General features: G+C 38.9%; 1 protein-coding gene across 2 annotated transcripts in view; it reads left to right on the top strand.

The window, feature by feature from the left end:
- LOC138319391 (protein jagged-1b-like) overlaps positions 1 to 24,314 on the top strand; it is a 225,107-nt gene that overhangs the window by 166,646 nt on the left and 34,147 nt on the right. For both annotated transcript variants that reach the window (XM_069262491.1, XM_069262492.1), the window contains exons 5-8: positions 13,040 to 13,173; positions 16,915 to 17,034; positions 17,161 to 17,274; positions 21,489 to 21,716. In XM_069262491.1, the coding sequence (XP_069118592.1) occupies positions 13,040 to 13,173; positions 16,915 to 17,034; positions 17,161 to 17,274; positions 21,489 to 21,716 (596 nt within the window). The remainder of the gene's footprint in view (positions 1 to 13,039; positions 13,174 to 16,914; positions 17,035 to 17,160; positions 17,275 to 21,488; positions 21,717 to 24,314) is intronic.

The raw sequence follows: 24,314 nt of genomic DNA, 5'->3' as shown, positions 1-24,314 counted from the left end.
ATTATTTCTGCAAGCTTCCCGCCTGACTATAGCAATTCTGGAGATGGGCTCATTTTAAAGATTTTTTTTGTTTTATGAAAAATTAATGTGCTAGCCTGAGGGTGTGAGGTGCTGTAGAGGACAGCTGCCCTAGCAACAGAGGACAACAAAGTGAGCTGTTGGCCACGGCAACCAGCCTTAGTTTGATGATGATTACTGATAATGCTTCAAATCTGATTGCCGTACAGGCAGATGCAGTTACAGAAAAAAGATATGAAATAATAATGTCCAATAATAACATTTGATCCAGTTTATCAGGCCACTGAGTCTGGTTATAGAGTGTGGTTAGAGCCTGATTGTTGTCTGTGTGGACATCCGCAGCCAATTAGTGATGAGCTGATCTTTCTGATCAGCTGCCACCAGAATTGTCTGTAGTAATTCATCCTGGCACATGATTTCCCCTTTAAATTTCATAACTCCTCAGATTAAACCCCAATTCATCTAAAAATTGATACAACTCATTTCAAACTCATATTCACTTGAAGTTCATCGGATTCCCCTCTTGTGTCTATGGTAGGACCCACTCACACACTTATCCAATGGGTTAATAACATTGTCAGTTCATACACTGTTTTATTATATCATACAGTTGTATGTCCTACCCACCCAGTCTTCTCAAGTGACCTATTCTAATCGCCTTTTGTCTGTCGTTGTGCGTCATATGTCAATAAACAATTTCATTTTCGACTTCTTCTCCAAAAGTGCTGAAGCATTGAAATTTTGCACAAACCTTCTAAGGCATAAGGCCAATCAAAATTGTGAATTATATGGTCCCCACCCCTCAGGGGGCTGTGGGAGGGGCCTAAAGGGGGTAAAATTGACTAAAATTTCAAAAATCTTCTTCTCCACTCACAGTTGAGGTGGAATCAAATACTCTTCATAGATAGAAGGTCTTAAGGTCCTTTACAAAAATTGTGAATGAAATGACCCTTGGGTCTCTCGTTTCCCCCTGGAGAGGGGGTTAAGTTTACTAAAGTTACTATAGGGAAAAAATAGAATAATATAGGGAAAACACATTTTTGAGCATTATTTGGTCATTTGTAATAGGAAATGAGTCAAACTTGGTTATAATTACTAGCCTGATACAGCATTTTAATATCATATCCATATTGGTCCTGGTCGACCCCTTGGGAGCAGAGGGGCGGTGTCGAAAGGGTTCAAATAGGCCAAAACTTCAAAAACCTTTTTCGAAAACTCTGGAAATGGTCGAATCAAATACTTTTCATAGATGGAAAGGTCTTAAGGTCCTTTACAAAAATTGTGAATTATATGGCCCTAGGGTCTCACGTTTCACCCTGGGGAGGGGGTCAGGTAAACTATAGTTTATATTGGGAAAACACATTTATGAGTATTATTTGCTCAATTTTCATAGGAAATATGTCAAACTTGTTAAGATTTATTAGTCTGAGATAGCATTTTAATATGATATCCATATGGGTCCTGGCAGACGCCCTGGGGCAGAGGGACGGGGCCAAAAGGGGCTTATAGGCTATAACTTTAAAAATCTTCTTCTTAAATTCTGGAAATGGTAGAATCAAAGTTTATATTAATACTCTTTATAGATTGGAAGGTCTTAAGGTGTTTTATGAAAATTGTGAATTATATGACCCTGGGGTCTCACGTTTCCCCCTGGGGAAGGGGTCAAGTTTACTTAAGTTTATATATGAAAGATACATTTATGAACATTATTTGCTCAATTTTCATAGGAAATGAGTCAAACTTGATTAGAGGGGCAGTGCCAAACAGGGTCAAAATGACTTTAAATTTCAAAAATTCTTCACAGGTTTGATGGAAGCATATCAGATTAAAAAGTCATATTTATAAAATCACTGACCGACTTCAAGGGCCAATATATTAGTGCTAATATGTCTTTGTTTCATTCTAAACGAACTCAAGTGACCGTTAAGGCCCATGGGCCTCTTGTTATATCATACAGTTGTATGTCCTATACCCACACATTTTTAGCTCACTTGCCCTTATGCTATGGTGCAGCGTCCATCGTCCGTCCGTCGTATGGCCGTCCGGCCGTCCGGCCGTCCGGCGTCAACTTTTCCATTGAAACAACTTCTTCTCCAAAACTTGGAGACCTAGACTCCGGAACTTTGACTTATAGCATGCTGGGATGAAGGGCTACAAAGTTTGTTCAAATAAATGACATTGACTTTCATTCAAGGTCACAGGGGTCAAATAGGCTGAAATATCTTGTTAAGACTTCTGTTTCATAACTAAGAGGCCTAGAGACCTGATATTTGGCATGTAACATTCTGGGATGAAGGACTACCAAGCTTGTTCAAATGAATGACCTTGACCTTCATTCAAGGTCACAGGGGTCAAAAAAGCTAAAATCTTTAAACGACTTCTCCTTAATAACCAAGAGGCCTAGGGACCTTATATTGGGCCTGTGGCATGCTGGGATCAAGGGCTACCAAGTTTGTTCAAATGAATGACCTTGACCTTCATTCAAGGTCACAGGGGTCAAATAGGCTAAAATCTTTAAACGACTTCTCCTTAAAAGCCAAACAGCCTAGGGACCTTATATTGGGTCTGTGGCATGCTGGGATCAAGGGCTACCAATTTTGTTCAAATGAATGACCTTGACTTTCATTCAAGGTCACAGGGGCCAAATAGGCTAAAATCTTTAAATGACTTCTCCTTAATAGCCAAGAGGGCTAGAGACCTGATATTGGGCATATGACATGCTGGGATAGAAGGCTACCAAGTTTGTTCAAATGAATGACCTTGATCTCCATTCAAGGTCACAGGGGTCAAAAAGGCAAAAAACTTTAAACAAATTCTTCTTAATAACCAAACAGCCAAGGGACCTGATATTGGGCCTGAGGCATGCTGGAATCAAGGGCTACCAAGTTTGTTCAAATGAATGACCTTGACCTTCATTCAAGGTCACAGGAGTCAAATAGGCTAAAATCTTTAAACAACTTCTTCTTTATAACCAAGAGGCCTAGGGACCTGATATTGGGCATGTGGCGTGCTGGAATCAAGGGCTACCAAGTTTGTTCAAATGAATGACCTTAACCTTCATTCAAGGTCACAGGCATCAAATAGGCTTAAATCTTTAAACAACTTCTTCTTTATAACCAAAAGGCCTAGCGACCTGATAATTGGCATGTAGCATGCTGGGATAGAGGGCTACCAAGTTTGTTTGAATGAATGACCTTGACCTTCATTCAAGGTCAAAGGGGTCAGATAGGCTAAAATCTTTAAACAACTTCTTCTTAATAACCATGAAGGCTAGAGACCTGATATTGGACATGTGACATGTCGGGATGAAGCGCTACAAAGTTTGTTCAAATGAATGACCTTGACTTTCATTCAAGGTCACAGGGGTCAAATAGGCTAAAATCTTTAAACAACTTCTTCTTAATAACCATGAAGGCTAGAGACCTGATATTGGACATGTGACATGTAGGGATGAAGCGCTATAAAGTTTGTTCAAATGAATGACCTTGACTTTCATTCAAGGTCACAGGGGTCAAATAGGCTAAAATCTTTAAACAACTTCTTCTTAATAACCATGAAGGCTAGAGACCTGATATTGGACATGTGACATGTTCCGATGAAGCGCTACAAAGTTTGTTCAAATGAATGACCTTGACTTTCATTCAAGGTCACAGGGGTCAAATAGGCCAAAATCTTTAAAAGACTTCTTTTTAATAACCAAGAGGCAAAGAGGCCTCTAATGTGCTAAGGGATGATATAAATTCTTATTTACTCTATTTGTTAAGTATGAACCATGTATGATTACCAGATTGCAGGTGAGCGATTCGGGCCCATTGGGCCCTTGTTTATGTAATGTCACGGCATCCGTTGTCCATCAACTTTTCACAAAAATCCCAACTAGTCATAAATGGATGAATAGATTTTCACCAAAATTTGGTCTGAAGCTTCCTTGGGTGATGAGATACCAATCTTGTATAAATGGTGACCCTGGCCCCCCCAAGGGCCTGAGGGGCGGGGCCCAAAAGGTGAAATATAGCAAATTCTTTAATATCCTTCTTCTGAAGCAATGAAGGGATTTAGTTCTAATTTGGTCTGAAGCTTCCTTGGGTGAAATGGAACCAATTTTGTATAAATGGTGAGGCTGTTCCCCCAGGTGCCAGAGGGGCGGGGCCCTATAGGGGAAATATAGCAAGTTCTTTAAAATCCATCTGTAGAAATAAATAGATTTAGTTCAATTCTAAAGCCTTCAAGTTGGTAGTTTGTGTTCTTAGCCTGAAACAGGTGAGCAATACAGGCCCAATGGGCCTCTTGTTACATCATACATTTGTATGTCCTACCTACACAGTTTTTATTATATCATACAGTTGTATGTCCTACCCAAATAGTTGAATAGTTCTGCTGTTACATATACTTGACTTAATCTTACAGATTGTAGACTATTCATCCATATACTAAACATTGTAACATTGAAAACTCTCTGCCATTGCACATGGATGTTTTATACCCCCAGCCATTATATAACTGGTTTTCAGACCAAGTATACATTATTATATTTTTAATATCTAGATTGAAATATGAGATAGTAACATGTATGTTATTTAAAGGTATATTTGAACTTTGAATACCAAGCTTTGTATAAAAAGATTAAGATCAATTTTTAACAGCCATATTAAATGAAGAAAAAAAGGTGTGTTCAGGGAAGTTAGTAAAATAAGTTGTTGTGCACTCTTAATATGTAACAGCATTTTAAAGAACTGATGATACATTTTGGTGTTAGGCTATAATTTAATTGATGTAATACAGCATTAAAATTATCAACGAAACAGAAAGTTTGCCATGTTAGGTGAGTTAAACTAAAATTAAATTGATGAAATATTGTGACAGATCTTAACTGTTCCAGCCTTTCCTTACACATGCACAGATCTGATGTAGGTCATTCATACCGACGTAGATGACACATTATGTAGGTCTCACTGACGTAAATGACCCGTAATATAGGCCACACTGATATGGATGACACATAATATAGGTCACATTGACATAAGTGACCCATAATATAGGTCACACTGTCATAAATGACCCATAATATAGGTCACACTGACATAAATACCCAATAAAATAGGTCACACTGATGTAGATGACCCATAATATAGGTCACACTGACATAAATGACCCATAATATAGGTCACACTGACATAAATCACCCATAATGTAGGTCATACTGACATAAATACCCAATAAAATAGGTCACACTGACGTAGATGACACCTAATATAGGTCACACTGACATAAATCACCTATAATGTAGGTCATACTGACATAAATACCCAATAAAATAGGTCACACTGACGTAGATGACACCTAATATAGGTCACACTGTCATAAATGACCCATAATATAGGTCACACTGACATAAATACCCAATAAAATAGGTCACACTGACGTAGATGACACCTAATATAGGTCACACTGACATAAATCACCTATAATGTAGGTCATACTGACATAAATACCCAATAAAATAGGTCACACTGACGTAGATGACACCTAATATAGGTCACACTGTCATAAATGACCCATAATATAGGTCACACTGACATAAATACCCAATAAAATAGGTCACACTGATGTAGATGACCCATAATATAGGTCACACTGACATAAATGACCCATAATATAGGTAACACTGACATAAATCACCCATAATGTAGGTCATACTGACATAAATACCCAATAAAATAGGTCACACTGACGTAGATGACACCTAATATAGGTCACACTGACATAAATCACCTATAATGTAGGTCATACTGACATAAATACCCAATAAAATAGGTCACACTGACATAAATGACCCATAATATAGGTCACACTGACATAAATCACCCATAATGTAGGTCATACTGACATAGTTACCCAATAGTATAGGTCACACTGACGTAGATGACACCTAATATAGGTCACACTGACGTATAGGACCCATATAATAGGTCACACTGAGGTCACACTGACGTAGATGACACCTAATGTAGGTCATACTGACATAGTTACCCAATAGTATAGGTCACACTGACGTAGATGACACCTAATATAGGTCACACTGACGTATAGGACCCATATAATAGGTCACACTGACGTAGATGACACCTAATATAGGTCACACTGACATATAGGACCCATATAAAAGATCACACTGACTTAGATTGCTCAAATTATAGGTCATACTGATGTAGATGACACATAATATAGGTCACATTGACGTAAATGACCAATAATATAGGTCACACTCACATGGATGGCACATTATGAAAGTCATTAATGTACATTGGCATGTAGGTTTTAGTCGAACATTGTTACCACCATTTCTCAGAAAGTACCGATGTGATCTGTCTCCAGTCTGTGGCTTTAAGCACTAGTATATATGATGCCCATGTGACAACCACTAATTTGACGGCCAGACTAGTGCCAATTGTAATAGACTAGTCCCATTGGACTAGTGGCTCCCAACCCAATTAAAATTGATAAACACTATATTTTTCAACAAATTTTGAGTGCATTCTGTATAGGAATATTTGAGTCCAGATGCATCATTTTGTGATAATTTGCATTCACAGACTAATTTGGGTCAAAAATTGTAAACAGATCATGATTGAAGTGCTGGGGCAAACAACTGTACCTAACATTGATGTGACTCCATCATCTGATGTATGATATATAGGTCACAGTGACCTGACATTGATGTAACTCCATCATCTGATGTATGATATATAGGTCACAGTGACCTGACATTGATGTGACTCCATCATCTGATGTATGATATATAGGTCACAGTGACCTGACATTGATGTGACTCCATCATCTGATGTATGATATATAGGTCACAGTGACCTGATATTGATGTGACTCCATCATCTGATGTATGATATATAGGTCACAGTGACCTGACATTGATGTGACTCCATCATCTGATGTATGATTTATAGGTCACAGTGACCTGATATTGATGTGACTCCATCATCTGATGTATGATATATAGGTCACAGTGACCTGACATTGATGTAACTCCATCATCTGATGTATGATATATAGGTCACAGTGACCTGACATTGATGTGACTCCATCATCTGATGTATGATATATAGGTCACAGTGACCTGACATTGATGTGACTCCATCATCTGATGTATGATATATAGGTCACAGTGACCTGATATTGATGTGACTCCATCATCTGATGTATGATATATAGGTCACAGTGACCTGATATTGATGTGACTCCATTATCTGATGTATGATATATAGGTCACAGGGACTTAACATTGATGTGACTCCATTATCTGATGTATGATATATAGGTCACAGTGACCTATCATTGATGTGACTCCATCATCTGATGTATGATGTATAGATCACAGTGACCTGACATTGATGTGACTCCATCATCTGATGTATGATATATAGGTCACAGTGGACTGGCATTGATGTGATTCCATCATCTGATGTATGATATATAGGTCACAGTGACCCATCATTCATGTGACTCCATCATCTGATGTATGATATATAGGTCACAATGGACTGGCATTGATGTGATTCCATCATCGGATGTATGATATATAGGTCACAGTGACCCATCGTTCATGTCACTCCATCATCTGATATTTGATATATAGGTCACAGTGACCTGACACTCATGTGACTCAATCATCTGATGTATGATATATAGGTCACAGTGGACTGGCATTGATGTGACTCCATCATCTGATGTATGATATATGGTCACAGTGACCTAACATTGATGTGATTCCATCATCTGATGTTTGATATATAGGTCACAGTGACCAGACATTGATGTGACTCCATCATCTGATGTATGATATATGGTCACAGTGAACTAACATTGATGTGACTCAATTATCTGGTGGAGGATATATAGGTCACAGTGACCTGACATTGGTATGAGTGCATTATCTGGTGTAGGATATATAGGTCACAGTGACCTGACATTGATGTGACTCAATTATATTGTGTAGGATATATAGGTCACAGTGACCTGACATTGATGTGAGTGCATTATCTGGTGTAGGATATATAGGTCAGGTTGATTTGACATTATTGTGTATTTTGATCCCTGGCTGTTATTACACAGTGGTTTCCTTGTATCACCTGTCCTATACCTCCTATTTATCTCAGTATGATGAGGTGTGTATGTTAATACAGGAGAAAGTGTCACACTGCCATACCTAGGTAGTCATTTTTCTCTCAGTGACCTCCCCCATCTGTTAATACGCTGTAAGTATAGTTACCAGACCCTGCTATTTCATCAAGCTTGAGTTTCCCGTGAGAAAATTTGCTGGACCGTGTGACAGCAAACATCTACAGGTAGCTCTGTGTATACTGACCTAAGGTGTCTTTTTAACAGCCTTAATCACTTTTATTACTACCCATCTTATTGTCGCAAGTGAATTAGATTGACAGTGTCTGTGGCGGAGAAGTAGAGTAGATGTGACGCTCTCTAATGTTCCTTGTGTAACATGATACCCATAATCGCTGAAGGGTACCTGTAATCTCCTAAGGGTACATCATTAAATACTCCTTATCTGGAATTCTAACATCAAGTAACAGGTATAAACTGGCTAATTTGGATAGTGAATGGTGAATAAGTCCCAAGGTCCCACCTATATCATCACCTCCTCATTACAGGAGTATCTAACTAATTATCCTTGGCCCGTGTGAGATAAGTTGTCATCAGTTATATGTGTAAACTATGGGTCCCCGACAACGCCATTGTTAACGATGGCCACTGAATTTAATACTTATACTTGTATAATATATACCATAACACTTGTCAACTTTTAGGATACAAGCATGTAAGTGTCACCAAATTACTGTGGTGGCACTTTGAATGAAAACTCATATTTTTGAACTATAAATGTTATTTATTTGTAGTTTTCTTCTTTATGTGGTACAATATACTAGTCTGATGAATCACTAAGTCATCGGCTAGTTATATATGTAAATATTGAACTATCTTGGCCTTAATTATCTTAAATTCATGTATTAAAACTTTCAAAACATTCATATGTATCTCTTACAAATGAATGTTGCCAATCTATTTTTGTCAAACTATAGCTATCTGTTAGATACTGAAGATTTATCAATATTTGTTCTGAAGTACATCTTACTCCTGTTAGGGATTTTTTGTGTTGAATGGATGCCAAATCCCTCTATAAATCTGTCATTGATATTTAAATGAGACAGTTGTTGGCTTGCAGAGTGAAAGGCTATTAATCTACAAAGTTCATTCATAAAGAGATCTTCTGATCTGCTGCTATACAGCGGCAGCTCACCATACCTGTACAGGTGCTCACGATACCAGTACAGCAGGGGCTCACCATACCTGTACAGGTGCTCACCATACCTGTATAGCAGCGGCTCACCATACCTGTACAGCAGGGGCTCACCATAACTGTACAGCAGGGGCTCACCATACCTGTACAGGTGCTCACCATACCTGTACAGCAAGGGCTTACCATACCTGTACAGCAGGGCCTCACCATACCTGTACAGCAGGGACTAACCATACCTGTACAGCAAAGGTTCACCATACCTGTACAGCAAAGGTTCACCATACCTTTACAGCAGGAGCTCACCATACCTGTACAGCAGGGGGCTCACCATACCTGTACAGCAGGGGCTCACCATACCTGTACAGCAGGGACTCACCATACCTGTACAGCAAAGGTTCACCATACCTGTACAGCAGGAGCTAAACATACCTGTACAGCATGGGGCTCACCATACCTGTACAGCAGGTGACCTAGGTGGTACGCTGTAATGCAACTTGTGGCCTAGGTAGTACCCTATAGTGCCACTTGTGACATAGGTAGTACCCTGTAGTGCCACTTGTGACCTAGGTGGTACCCTATAGGCCACTTGTGACCTAGGTGGCCTAGTTGGTACCCTATAGTACCACTTGTGACCTAGGTGGTACCATGTAGTGCCACTTGTGACCTAGGTAGTACCCAATAGTGCCACATGTGACCTACATGGTACCCAATAGTGCCACTTGTGACCTAGTAAGTACCTTTTAGTGCCACTTGTGACCTACTTAGTACCTTTTAGTGCCATTTGTGACCTAGTTGGTACCCAGTAGTGCCACATGTGACCTAGGTGGTACCCTGTTATGCCAGTTGTAACCTAGTTTGTACCCAGTAGTGCCACATGTGACCTAGGTAGTACCCAGTAGTGCCACTTGTGACCTAGGTAGTACCCTGTAGTGCCACTTGTGACCTAGGTAGTACGCTGTAGTGCCCCTTGCGTCCTAGGTAGTACCCTGTAGTGCCACTTGTGACCTAGGTAGTACCCTGTAGTGCCACTTGTGACCTAGGTAGTACCCTGTGGTGCCATTTGTTACCTAGGTAGTATCCTGTAGTGCCACTTGTGACCTAGGTAGTACGCTGTAGTGCCCCTTGCATCCTAGGTAGTACGCTGTAGTGCCCCTTGTGTCCTAGGTAGTACCCTGTAGTGCCTCTTGTGACCTAGGTAGTACCCTGTAGTGCCACTTGTGACCTAGGTAGTACACTGTAGTGCCACTTTTGACCTAGGTAGTACCCTGTAGTGCCACTTGTGACCTAGGTAGTACCCTGTAGTGCCACTGGTGACCTAGGTAGTACCCTGTGGTGCCATTTGTGACCTAGGTAGTACCCTGTAGTGCCACTTGTGACCTAGGTAGTACCCTGTAGTGCCACTTGTGACCTAGGTAGTACCCTGTAGTGCCACTTGTGACCTAGGTAGTACCCAATAGTGCCATCTTTGACCTAAATTATGCTTTATTCCGAGCTGAGAACACTTTCACCTTCTTGGATGTATAATCAATCAATGAGATGGATTGTCTGGAGTTACATAGAAGTCGTGGCGGGACAGTCCTGGGGGTATCTGTTTGTTCTTTCCTTTGAAGACTTTATATAATTCTTATAATATTGATGATCAATACATTTATATTGACAATCAATATGTTAAACATCATCTTTCATGTCTAAAACTCATTAAGGAATACAGCTGTTCAGAATCCTGCTGATGTAATAATTGGATTAGTTTCTACACTTGTGTTCTTTATGGTAGCCACTATCTTTACAGGAAGGGGCCCCAGAGTTTAAAGGTGTTCCAATAATAATAATCTATAGCTTGAAACCAATGTAAAGCAGTTGCCAGGTACTGACTGCAAATCTGGGTTTTCTCAGGATACTCTGGCTTTCCTTAACTATTTATGTTGACTGTATTTACTCATGTTCATTTCATGTTAGATATCTTCAATTTACTAGTAACAGGTCCTTATAAAACATTGTTAGTTTGTCCATGTGTAAGACATGATAACTAGGTTTGAAGCTATTTTAAGACGTGTTTGTTTGACCTGTGTGGTATTAATTCCATTGTTTGTGTTACAGGTGTATGTACAGGTGGCAGGGCCCCCTGTGTGACCTATGTATCCTCATTTCTCTGTGGTATCAATTCCATTGTTTGTGTTACAGGTGTATGTACAGGTGGCAGGGCCCCCTGTGTGACCTATGTATCCTCATTTCTCTGTGGTATTAATGACATTGTTTGTGTTACAGGTGTATGTACAGGTGGCAGGGCCCCCTGTGTGACCTATGTATCCTCATTTCTCTGTGGTATTAATGACATTGTTTGTGTTACAGATGTATGTACAGATGGCAGGGCCCCCTGTGTGACCTATGTATCCTCATTTCTCTGTGGTATCAATGACATTGTTTGTGTTACAGATGTATGTACAGGTGGCAGGGCCCCCTATGTGACCTATGTATCCTCATTTCTCTGTGGTATTAATGACATTGTTTGTGTTACAGGTGTATGTACAGGTGGCAGGGCCCCCTGTGTGACCAATGTATCCTCATTTCTCTGTGGTATTAATGACATTGTTTGTGTTACAGGTGTATGTTCAGGTGGCAGGGGCCCCTGTGTGACCTATGTATCCTCATTTCTCTGTGGTATTAATGACATTGTTTGTGTTACAGATGTATGTATGGGTGGCAGGGCCCTCTGTGTGACCAATGTATCCTCATTTCTCTGTGGTATTAATGACATTGTTTGTGTTATAGATGTATGTACAGGTGGCAGGGCCCCCTGTGTGACCTATGTATCCTCATTTCTCTGTGGTATTAATGACATTGTTTGTGTTACAGATGTATGTACAGGTGGCAGGGCCCCCTGTGTGACCAATGTATCCTCATTTCTCTGTGGTATTAATGGCATTGTTTGTGTTACAGATGTATGTACAGATGGCAGGGCCCCCTGTGTGACCTATGTATCCTCATTTCTCTGTGGTATCAATGACATTGTTTGTGTTACAGATGTATGTATAGGTGGCAGGGCCCCCTGTGTGACCTATGTATCCTCATTTCTCTGTGGTATCAATGACATTGTTTGTGTTACAGATGTATGTATAGGTGGCAGGGCCCCCTGTGTGACCTATGTATCCTCATTTCTCTGTGGTATTAATTCCATTGTTTGTGTTACAGGTGTATGTACAGGTGGCAGGGGCCCCTGTGTGACCTATGTATCCTCATTTCTCTGTGGTATTAATGACATTGTTTGTGTTACAGATGTATGTATAGGTGGCAGGGCCCCCTGTGTGACCTATGTATCCTCATTTCTCTGTGGTATTAATTCCATTGTTTGTGTTACAGGTGTATGTTCAGGTGGCAGGGGCCCCTGTGTGACCTATGTATCCTCATTTCTCTGTGGTATCAATGACATTGTTTGTGTTACAGATGTATGTATAGGTGGCAGGGCCCCCTGTGTGACCTATGTATCCTCATTTCTCTGTGGTATTAATGACATTGTTTGTGTTACAGATGTATGTACAGGTGGCAGGGCCCTCTGTGTGACCTATGTATCCTCATTTCTCTGTGGTATTAATGACATTGTTTGTGTTACAGATGTATGTACAGGTGGCAGGGCCCCCTGTGTGACCTATGTATCCTCATTTCTCTGTGGTATTAATGACATTGTTTGTGTTACAGGTGTATGTATGGGTGGCAGGGCCCTCTGTGTGACCAGTGTATCCCGTACCCACGCTGTGAACATGGATCTTGTAATGGCTCACCCTGGCAGTGTTTCTGCCATGTCAACTGGGGAGGCATTCTCTGTGATAAAGGTAGACAACTCACACAGATGACACCCAATCACAATCACACAAAATCAGGGGAGATGATTGATATACAGCATAGAGTTAGGGTGTATATCAAATCAATTTATAACACAAAATCAAGGGAGATAATTTAGATACAGCATAGAGTTAGGGTGTATATCAAATCAATTTATAACACAAAATCATGGGAGATAATCAATTTATAACATGAAATCAGAGGATATAATCAATATATAATATAGAATCTTGGGAGGTGTAATCATTATAAAGAAGCAGGGGAGATAATCAATATATAATATAGAATAAGAAGAGATAAATAATTTAAAGCATAGAATAAGAGGATATTGTACATAACACAGAATGATCAGGGTGGTAACCAAGGGAAGGTAATCATTTTGATAATAAGTCAGAATGAACCACAGGAGAAAAGTGCAGGCTGTACAAATACAAAGCAGAATTACTATCAATGGATTAAGTGCTGAAACATTTCCTCATCCACTGAAATAGCATTTGACAGTTGACTTTGTCATAAATTGATGTAATCATACTAAACTTCTTTTAGACACTACAAATTAGAGTAATGCGATTTTAAACAGAAGTGATTATTGAATTTGTCAGTTTTAAGATGTGTGATACCATTATATAACGAGTTGCTGTGGTGTAAGGGACGCCACTTGAGCTGTGCGATGGTGTGTCACCCACAATGCCTCCTGTTTTACACCAATTAATCATACTCTGGCATCTGAATAAAGACAATTATGCAAATCAAATTAGCAGAGATTCTTGTGCTGTAAGTTTCAACAGAATCTGTGGTCAAATTAAAGGAATTGACATAAATTTGTAGAAGCAATGTATTAACTGATTGGCAATATAACCAGATTTTATGGCGGCTGGATTTTATGAGGTGTCAACCGGCCTGATAAGGAGGAACGAGAATAAATTCCAATGAATTTTTGAGGAGGCTTCTTTCCATTAGGCTAGCAAAGGATATAAGTGTGGGTGGCAGATCCATGATGGGGGTCCCTCCCCACTACACCAGGCACATCTCATCACATCACTGGAGTTTTTAAAGATTTCAGTTTTCATGATAAACAGTCTGATGTACTGATAGTCTAAGTGATTCTTTCTGATTAAAGTGATCAACTTAATGGTCAGTGTTGAAAAACAGGTGTCTATGTTTAGTGGTCAGTGTGGAAATACAGGTGTCTATGTTTAGTGGTCAGTGTGGAAATACAGATGTCTATGTTTAGTGGTCAGTGTGGAAATACAGGTGTCTATATTTAGTGGTCAGTGTGGAAATACAAGTGTCTATGTTTAGTGGTTAGTGTGGAAATACAGGTGTCTATGTTTAGTGGTCAGTGTGGAAATACAGGTGTCTATGTTTAGTGGTCAGTGTGGAAATACAGGTGTCTATGTTTAGTGGTTAGTGTGGAAATACAGGTGTCTATATTTAGTGGTCAGTGTGGAAATACAAGTGTCTATGTTTAGTGGTTAGTGTGGAAATACAGGTGTCTATGTTTAGTGGTCAGTGTGGAAATACAGGTGTCTATGTTTAGTGGTCAGTGTGGAAATACAGGTGTCTATGTTTAGTGGTTAGTGTGGAAATACAGGTGTCTATGTTTAGTGGTCAGTGTGGAAAAACAGGTGTCTATGTTTAGTGGTCAGTGTTGAATGTTAAGTGGTTAGTTCTTCACAAATTAATTAGTTTGACTTTGATCAGGTCCTTATAGTGTCACAACCTTGTATAGAAGTTTCCTTGTAAATTATTGCATCATTATAGTACCTGAAGGAACCAGGAATTAATACTCATGTGCCCGTGTGTATCTGGTACCAGTAATTAATAGTCATATCCCTGTGTTTATCTGGTACCAGGAATTAATACTCATGTGCCTGTGTTTATCTGGTACCAGTAATTAAAAGTCATATCCCTGTGTTTATCTGGTACCAGTAATAAAAAGTCATATTCCTGTGTGTATCTGGTACCAGTAATTAATAGTCATATCCCTGTGTCTATCTGGTACCAGTAATTAATAGTCATGTCCCTGTGTTTATCTGGTTCCAGTTATAAAGAGTCATGTCCCTGTGTTTATCTCAGGTACCAGTTATAAAGAGTCATGTCCCTGTGTTTATCTGGTACCAGGAATTAATACTCATGTGCCTGTGTTTATATGGTACCAGTAATTAAAAGTCATGTCCCTGTGTTTATCTGGTACCAGTAATTAATAGTCATGTCCCTGTGTTTATCTGGTACCAGTTATTAAGAGTCATGTCCCTGTGTTTATCTGGTACCAGTTATAAAGAGTCATGTCCCTGTGTTTATCTGGTACCAGTAATTAATAGTCATATCCCTGTGTTTATCTGGTACCAGTAATTAATAGTCATGTCCCTGTGTTTATCTGGTACCAGTAAGCAATAGTCATGTCCCTGTGTTTATCTGGTACCAGTAATTAATAGTCATATCCCTGTGTTTATCTCTTACCAGTAATTAATAGTCATGTCCCTGTGTTTATCTGGTACCAGTAATTAATAGTCATGTCCCTGTGTTTATCTGGTACCAGTAATTAATAGTCATATCCCTGTGTGTATCTGGTACCAGTAATTAATAGTCATATCCCTGTGTTTATCTGGTACCAGTAATTAATAGTCATATCCCTGAGTTTATCTGGTACCAGTAATTAATAGTCATGTCCCTGTATTTATCTGGTACCAGGAATTAATACTCATGTGCCTGTGTTTATCTGGTACCAGTAATTAAAAGTCATGTCCCTGTGTTTATCTGGTACCAGTAATTAATAGTCATGTCCCTGTGTTTATCTGGTACCAGTTATAAAGAGCCATGTCCCTGTGTTTATCTGGTACCAGTAATTAATAGTCATATCCCTGTGTTTATCTGGTACCAGTAATTAATAGTCATGTCCCTGTGTTTATCTGGTACCAGTAATTAATAGTCATGTCCCTGTGTTTATCTGGTACGTACAGTAATTAATAGTCATATCCCTGTGTGTATCTGGTACCAGTAATTAATAGTCATATCCCTGAGTTTATCTGGTACCAGTAATTAATAGTTATATCCCTGTGTTTATCTGGTACCAGTAATTAATAGTCATATCCCTGTGATTATCTGGTACCAGTAATTAATAGTCATATCCCTGTGTTTATCTGGTACCAGTAATTGATAGTCATATCCCTGTGTTTATCTGGTACCAGTAATTAATAGTCATATCCTTGTGTTTATCTGGTACCAGTTTTAAAGAGTCATGTCCCTGTGTTTATATGGTACCAGTAATTAATAGTTATATCCCTGTGTTTATCTGGTACCAGTAATTAATAGTCATATCCCTGTGTTTATCTGGTACCAGTAATTAATAGTCATATCCCTGTGTTTATCTGGTACCAGTAATTAATAGTCATGTCCCTGTGTTTATCTGGTACCAGTTATTAATAGTCATATCCCTGTGTTTATCTGGTACCAGTAATTAATAGTCATGTCCCTGTGTTTATCTGGTACCAGTTATTAATAGTCATATCCCTGTGTGTATCTGGTACCAGTAATTAATAGTCATATCCCTGTGTTTATCTGGTACCAGTAATTAATAGCCATATCCCTGTGTTTATCTGGTACCAGTAATTAATAGTCATATCCCTGTGTGTATCTGGTACCAGTAATTAATAGTCATATCCCTGTGTTTCCTTTGTCCTAGAACAAGTTCCTTGTGTTTGATCAGCCTTCTATTTCTACCTTTGTAGACCTGAACTACTGCGGTCGTCATCAACCCTGTCAGAATGATGGTATCTGTAAGAACACGGCGCCAGATAATTACGATTGTACCTGTCCTGATGGCTTCTCAGGAGTCAACTGTGAAATAGGTAAGGTCAAGGTCGTTTTGGACTATTAATAAAGGTCATAATTCCACCAAACATTTAATTGGAATCCTGAAAAATGTCCTGAATTCTTATTACATAATTTGGAGATGTATGTTTGTATTTTCACAGCCGAGCATGCCTGTACATCGGACCCCTGTGCCCATGGAGGGAGATGCATAGATGTGACCGGTGGCTTTGTGTGTAACTGTCTGCCTGGATGGACGGGGGTTTTATGTGATTCCAGTAAGTACCCTTCTAACATTGCTATAGTACTGAAGTTTGAATTAAGAAGTAGCCTGCTGTTGTCCAGGCCCGCCCCTTTTTCTTGGCTTCATTGCTCTGTCCTTTGGCTGCAACAGTTAGATCAGAAATCTTTATCTTATTAGCTGTGCAGCTAAGCCAGTTAGAAGTGTTATTCCAATCAAATCAGACACTGTCCAGTGAGTCTCTCTCACACCTGTTGATAAGCATACTGAACTTTTAAGTCAAGTGAGCTCTTAGTTTGTCCACCTACAGCTGTCAGCAGTTGTTTTTTTCCTCCTTTTGTAAAGAGTTCTCAACCCCGCCCATCCTCTCAGAAGAATACAGCTCAGAAAACTTCTGAAGTATTATTGAAATGTTAGGTCTGACCATTGACGGTTATAGACACAGGTGACAATACACAGGCTGTCAGCAAACTATAGGGTACTCGACCTGTTGATGCTGGGATCTCAGTGGACTGTGGCAGTAGCAGTTTATGTCAAGGTCTGCGGAGTTATACGGAAGAATGGAATATTGATTTATTTAAGCATGTTACTATTTTTTAACTTCCTAGGGGTATGAAAGAAATTTTGTTTGCAAACTATGTGAATCCGCTTTGTGGATTCTCACAAAAGTTTGTAAACAAAATTTATTGTGATGTCATGATTACGTCGGATTTTCGTGCCATTCTTGGATTTTTTCTTCATAGTATATGCATCTAGTTGCATGTGTCTATGTGTCAGAAACTGGTCACCATTTTGTATTCTATATCCTTGTAGATACTATTAAAAAAAATTAATTATTTTTGGATAATGTTACGAGTATTTAAATATATATACATTTACTTGTTTTGTTTCATGAATGGCAGTTTCAAAATTATGGTAGCTACTAGATCAATATTCCTGATATCTATCTCTAATCAGAGAAGGGAAATGTTAATGATACTAATTCAATGTGGATGTTTGTATAATCATCTTACATAATTTAAGTAATTTAACTACCGCACCTATCACTGGAGAGTCATGTACAGCAGGCTGGGATTGAACCCACACCCTTAGTGTACTGGTCTGTTTGTCTACTGACTGTGGTATAGGGAAATACCAAGTATATTGACTGGACCATTTTCCCTAACACACATATAATAATGAAAATAAAGCTATTCATAAATATACAGTATGAATGCACTTACCAGAAATTCCTCTTACAAATAAGGTGGATATTAATATCAATGTGTCCGACCAGTGTGAGAAACTGGTCACCATTTTGTATTCTATATCCTTATAGATATAAATGAGTGTGTGTCCGACCCGTGTCAGAAACTGGTCACCATTTTGTATTCTATATCCTTGTAGATATTAATGAGTATCTGTCTGACCCGTGTCAGAAACTGGTCACCATTTTGTATTCTATATCCTTGTAGATATTAATGAGTGTGTGTCCGACTCGTGTCAGAAACTGGTCACCATTTTGTATTCTATATCCTTGTAGATATTAATGAGTATGTGTCCGACCTGTGTCAGAAACTGGTCACCATTTTGTATTCTATATCCTTGTAGATATTAATGAGTGTGTGTCCGACCTGTGTCAGAAACTGGTCACCATTTTGTATTCTATATCCTTGTAGATATTAATGAGTGTGTGTCCGACCCGTGTCAGAAACTGGTCACCATTTTGTATTCTATATCCTTATAGATATTAATGAGTGTGTGTCCGACCTGTGTGAGAAACTGGTCACCATTTTGTATTCTATATCCTTATAGATATTAATGAGTGTGTGTCCGACCCGTGTCAGAAACTGGTCACCATTTTGTATTCTATATCCTTATAGATATTAATGAGTGTGTGTCCGACCTGTGTGAGAAACTGGTCACCATTTTGTATTCTATATCCTTGTAGATATAAATGAGCGTGTGTCCGACCCGTGTCACGTGTCAGAAACTGGTCACCATTTTGTATTCTATATCCTTGTAGATATAAATGAGCGTGTGTCCGACCCGTGTCACGTGTGAGAAACTGGTCACCATTTTGTATTCTATATCCTTGTAGATATAAATGAGCGTGTGTCCGACCCGTGTCACGTGTGAGAAACTGGTCACCATTTGGTATTCTATATCCTTGTAGATATTAATGAGTATGTGTCCGACCCGTGTGAGAAATTGGTCACCATTTTGTATTCTATATCCTTATAGATATTAATGAGTATGTGTCCGACCTGTGTGAGAAACTGGTCACCATTTTGTATTCTATATCCTTGTAGATATAAATGAGCGTGTGTCCGACCCGTGTCACGTGTGAGAAACTGGTCACCATTTGGTATTCTATATCCTTGTAGATATTAATGAGTATGTGTCCGACCCGTGTGAGAAACTGGTCACCATTTTGTATACTATATCCTTGTAGAAATAAATGAGCGTGTGTCCGACCCGTGTCACGTGTGAGAAACTGGTCACCATTTTGTATTCTATATCCTTGTAGATATTAATGAGTGTGTGTCCGACCCGTGTCAGAAACTGGTCACCATTTTGTATTCTATATCCTTGTAGATATTAATGAGTATCTGTCTGACCCGTGTCAGAAACTGGTCACCATTTTGTATTCTATATCCTTGTAGATATAAATGAGCGTGTGTCCGACCTGTGTCAGAAACTGGTCACCATTTTGTATTCTATATCCTTGTAGATATAAATGAGCATGTGTCCGACCCGTGTCACGTGTGAGAAACTGGTCACCATTTTGTATTCTATATCCTTATAGATATTAATGAGTGTGTGTCCGACCCGTGTGAGAAACTGGTCACCATTTTGTATTCTATATCCTTGTAATTATTAATGAGTGTGTGTCTGACCCGTGTCAGAAACTGGTCACCATTTTGTATTCTATATCCTTGTAGATATAAATGAGCGTGTGTCCGACCCGTGTCAGAAACTGGGCACCATTTTGTATTCTATATCCTTGTAGATATTAATGAGTGTGTTTCTGACTCGTGTCAGAAACTGGTCACCATTTTGTATTCTATATCCTTGTAGATATTAATGAGTGTGTGTCCGACCCGTGTGAGAAACTGGTCACCATTTTGTATTCTATATCCTTATAGATATTAATGAGTGTGTGTCCGACCCGTGTGAGAAACTGGTCACCATTTTGTATTCTATATCCTTGTAGATATAAATGAGCGTTTGTCCGACCCGTGTCACGTGTCAGAAACTGGTCACCATTATGTATTCTATATCCTTGTAGATATAAATGAGCGTGTGTCCGACCCGTGTCACGTGTGAGAAACTGGTCACCATTTTGTATTCTATATCCTTGTAGATATTAATGAGCGTGTGTCCGACCGGTGTGAGAAACTGGTCACCATTTTGTATTCTATATCCTTGTAGATATAAATGAGCGTTTGTCCGACCCGTGTCACGTGTCAGAAACTGGTCACCATTATGTATTCTATATCCTTGTAGATATAAATGAGCGTGTGTCCGACCCGTGTCACGTGTGAGAAACTGGTCACCATTTTGTATTCTATATCCTTGTAGATATAAATGAGCGTGTGTCCGACCCGTGTCAGAAACTGGACACCATTTTGTATTCTATATCCTTGTAGATATTAATGAGTGTGTGTCCGACCCGTGTCAGAAACTGGTCACCATTTTGTATTCTATATCCTTGTAGATATTAATGAGCGTGTGTCCGACCGGTGTCAGAAACTGGTCACCATTTTGTATTCTATATCCTTGTAGATATTAATGAGTATCTGTCCGACCTGTGTCAGAAACTGGTCACCATTTTGTATTTCATATCCTTGTAGATATTAATGAGTGTGTGTCCGACCCGTGTCAGAAACTGGTCACCATTTTGTATTCTATATCCTTGTAGATATTAATGAGTGTGTGTCCGACCTGTGTAAGAAACTGGTCACCATTTTGTATTCTATATCCTTGTAGATATTAATGAGTGTGTGTCCGACCTGTGTGAGAAACTGGTCACCATTTTGTATTCTATATCCTTGTAGATATTAATGAGTGTGTGTCCGACCTGTGTCAGAAACTGGTCACCATTTTGTATTCTATATCCTTGTAGATATAAATGAGCGTGTGTCCGACCCGTGTCACGTGTGAGAAACTGGTCACCATTTTGTATTCTATATCCTTATAGATATTAATGAGTGTGTGTCCGACCCGTATCAGACACTGGTCACCATTTTGTATTCTATATCCTTGTAGATATTAATGAGTGTGCATCCGACCCGTGCCAGCATGGAGGAACCTGCCTTGACAAGGTCAACAAGTACGAGTGTTTGTGTCCCCCAGGATGGAAGGGTCCACAGTGCCAGCTGGACGGGGATGAGTGTAGCAATAGTCCGTGTGTGAATGCCTATTCCTGTCAGGATCTGGTCGGCGACTATATCTGTGACTGTCAACCTGGCTGGACCGGCAAAAATTGTGAGACAGGTCAGTACATGGAAAAGGCTCATAAAGCAATGGGATATCATATATATACATAGTATTAAGGGAAAGGCTCCGAAGCAAGGGGAAATCATATATATACATAGTATTAAGGGAAAGGCTCCAAAGCAAGGGGAAATCATATATATCATAGTATTAAGGGAAAGGCTCCAAAGTAAGGGGAAATCATATATACATAGTATTAAGGAAAAGGCTCCAAAGCAAGGGGAAATCATATATATCATAGTATTAAGGGAAAGGCTCCAAAGCAAGGGGAAATCATATATACATAGTATTAAGGAAAAGGCTCCAAAGCAAGGGGAAATCATATATATCATAGTATTAAGGGAAAGGCTCCAAAGCAAGGGGAAATCATATATACATAGTATTAAGGGAAAGGCTCCAAAGCAAGGGGAAATCATATATATACATAGCATTAAGGAAAAGGCTCCAAAGCAAGGGGAAATCATATATACATAGTATTAAGGGAAAGGCTCCAAAGCAAGGGGAAATCATATATATACATAGTATTAAGGAAAAGGCTCCAAAGCAAGGGGATATCATATATATACATAGTATTAAGGGAAAGGCTCCAAAGCAAGGGGAAATCATATATATCATAGTATTAAGGGAAAGGCTCCAAAGCAAGGGGAAATCATATATACATAGTATTAAGGAAAAGGCTCCAAAGCAAGGGGAAATCATATATATACATAGTATTAAGGAAAAGGCTCCAAAGTAAGGGGAAATCATATATACATAGTATTAAGGGAAAGGCTCCAAAGTAAGGGGAAATCATATATACATAGTATTAAGGGAAAGGCTCCAAAGCAAGGGGAAATCATATATATACATAGCATTAAGGAAAAGGCTCCAAAGTAAGGGGAAATCATATATACATAGTATTAAGGGAAAGGCTCCAAAGCAAGGGGAAATCATATATACATAGTATTAAGGAAAAGGCTCCAAAGCAAGGGGAAATCATATATATACATAGTATTAAGGAAAAGGCTCCAAAGCAAGGGGATATCATATATACATAGTATTAAGGGAAAGGCTCCAAAGCAAGGGGAAATCATATATATACATAGCATTAAGGAAAAGGCTCCAAAGTAAGGGGAAATCATATATATACATAGTATTAAGGGAAAGGCTCCAAAGCAAGGGGAAATCATATATATACATAGTATTAAGGGAAAGGCTCCAAAGCAAGGGGAAATCATATATATACATAGTATTAAGGGAAAGGCTCCAAAGCAAGGGGAAATCATATATATCATAGTATTAAGGGAAAGGCTCCAAAGCAAGGGGAAATCATATATATCATAGTATTAAGGGAAAGGCTCCAAAGCAAGGGGAAATCATATATATACATAGTATTAAGGGAAAGGCTCCAAAGCAAGGGGAAATCATATATATACATAGTATTAAGGGAAAGGCTCCAAAGCAAGGGGAAATCATATATATCATAGTATTAAGGAAAAGGCTCCAAAGCAAGGGGAAATCATATATATACATAGTATTAAGGAAAAGGCTCCAAAGCAAGGGGAAATCATATATATATCATAGTATTAAGGAAAAGGCTCCAAAGTAAGGGGAAATCATATATACATAGTATTAAGGAAAAGGCTCCAAAGCAAGGGGAAATCATATATATATCATAGTATTAAGGAAAAGGCTCCAAAGCAAGGGGAAATCATATATATACATAGTATTAAGGAAAAGGCTCCAAAGCAAGGGGAAATCATATATATACATAGCATTAAGGAAAAGGCTCCAAAGCAAGGGGAAATCATATATATACATAGTATTAAGGGAAAGGCTCCAAAGCAAGGGGAAATCATATATATACATAGCATTAAGGGAAAGGCTCCAAAGCAAGGGGAAATCATATATATCATAGTATTAAGGGAAAGGCTCCAAAGCAAGGGGAAATCATATATATCATAGTATTAAGGGAAAGGCTCCAAAGCAAGGGGAAATCATATATATACATAGTATTAAGGGAAAGGCTCCAAAGTAAGGGGAAATCATATATATACATAGTATTAAGGGAAAGGCCCCAAAGCAAGGGGAAATCATATATATACATAGTATTAAGGGAAAGGCTCAAAAGCAAGGGGAAATCATATATATATACATAGTATTAAGGAAAAGGCCCCAAAGCAAGGGGAAATCATATATATATACATAGGGTTAAGGAAAAAAGGCTCCAAAGCAAGGGGAAATCATATATATATACATAGTATTAAGGAAAAGGCCCCAAAGCAAGGGGAAATCATATATATCATAGTATTAAGGGAAAGGCTCCAAAGCAAGGGGAAATCATATATACATAGTATTAAGGAAAAGGCTCCAAAGCAAGGGGAAATCATATATATCATAGTATTAAGGAAAAGGCTCCAAAGCAAGGGGAAATCATATATATACATAGCATTAAGGAAAAGGCTCCAAAGCAAGGGGATATCATATATATCATAGTATTAAGGGAAAGGCTCCAAAGCAAGGGGAAATCATATATATCATAGTATTAAGGGAAAGGCTCCAAAGCAAGGGGAAATCATATATATACATAGGGTTAAGGAAAAAAGGCTCCAAAGCAAG

This window comes from Argopecten irradians, chromosome 3 (assembly GCF_041381155.1).
Source record: "Argopecten irradians isolate NY chromosome 3, Ai_NY, whole genome shotgun sequence".
Taxonomy (NCBI): domain Eukaryota; kingdom Metazoa; phylum Mollusca; class Bivalvia; order Pectinida; family Pectinidae; genus Argopecten; species Argopecten irradians.
The sequence above is the reverse complement of the archived record's forward strand: the minus strand, read 5'-3'. Positions and strand labels throughout refer to the sequence as shown.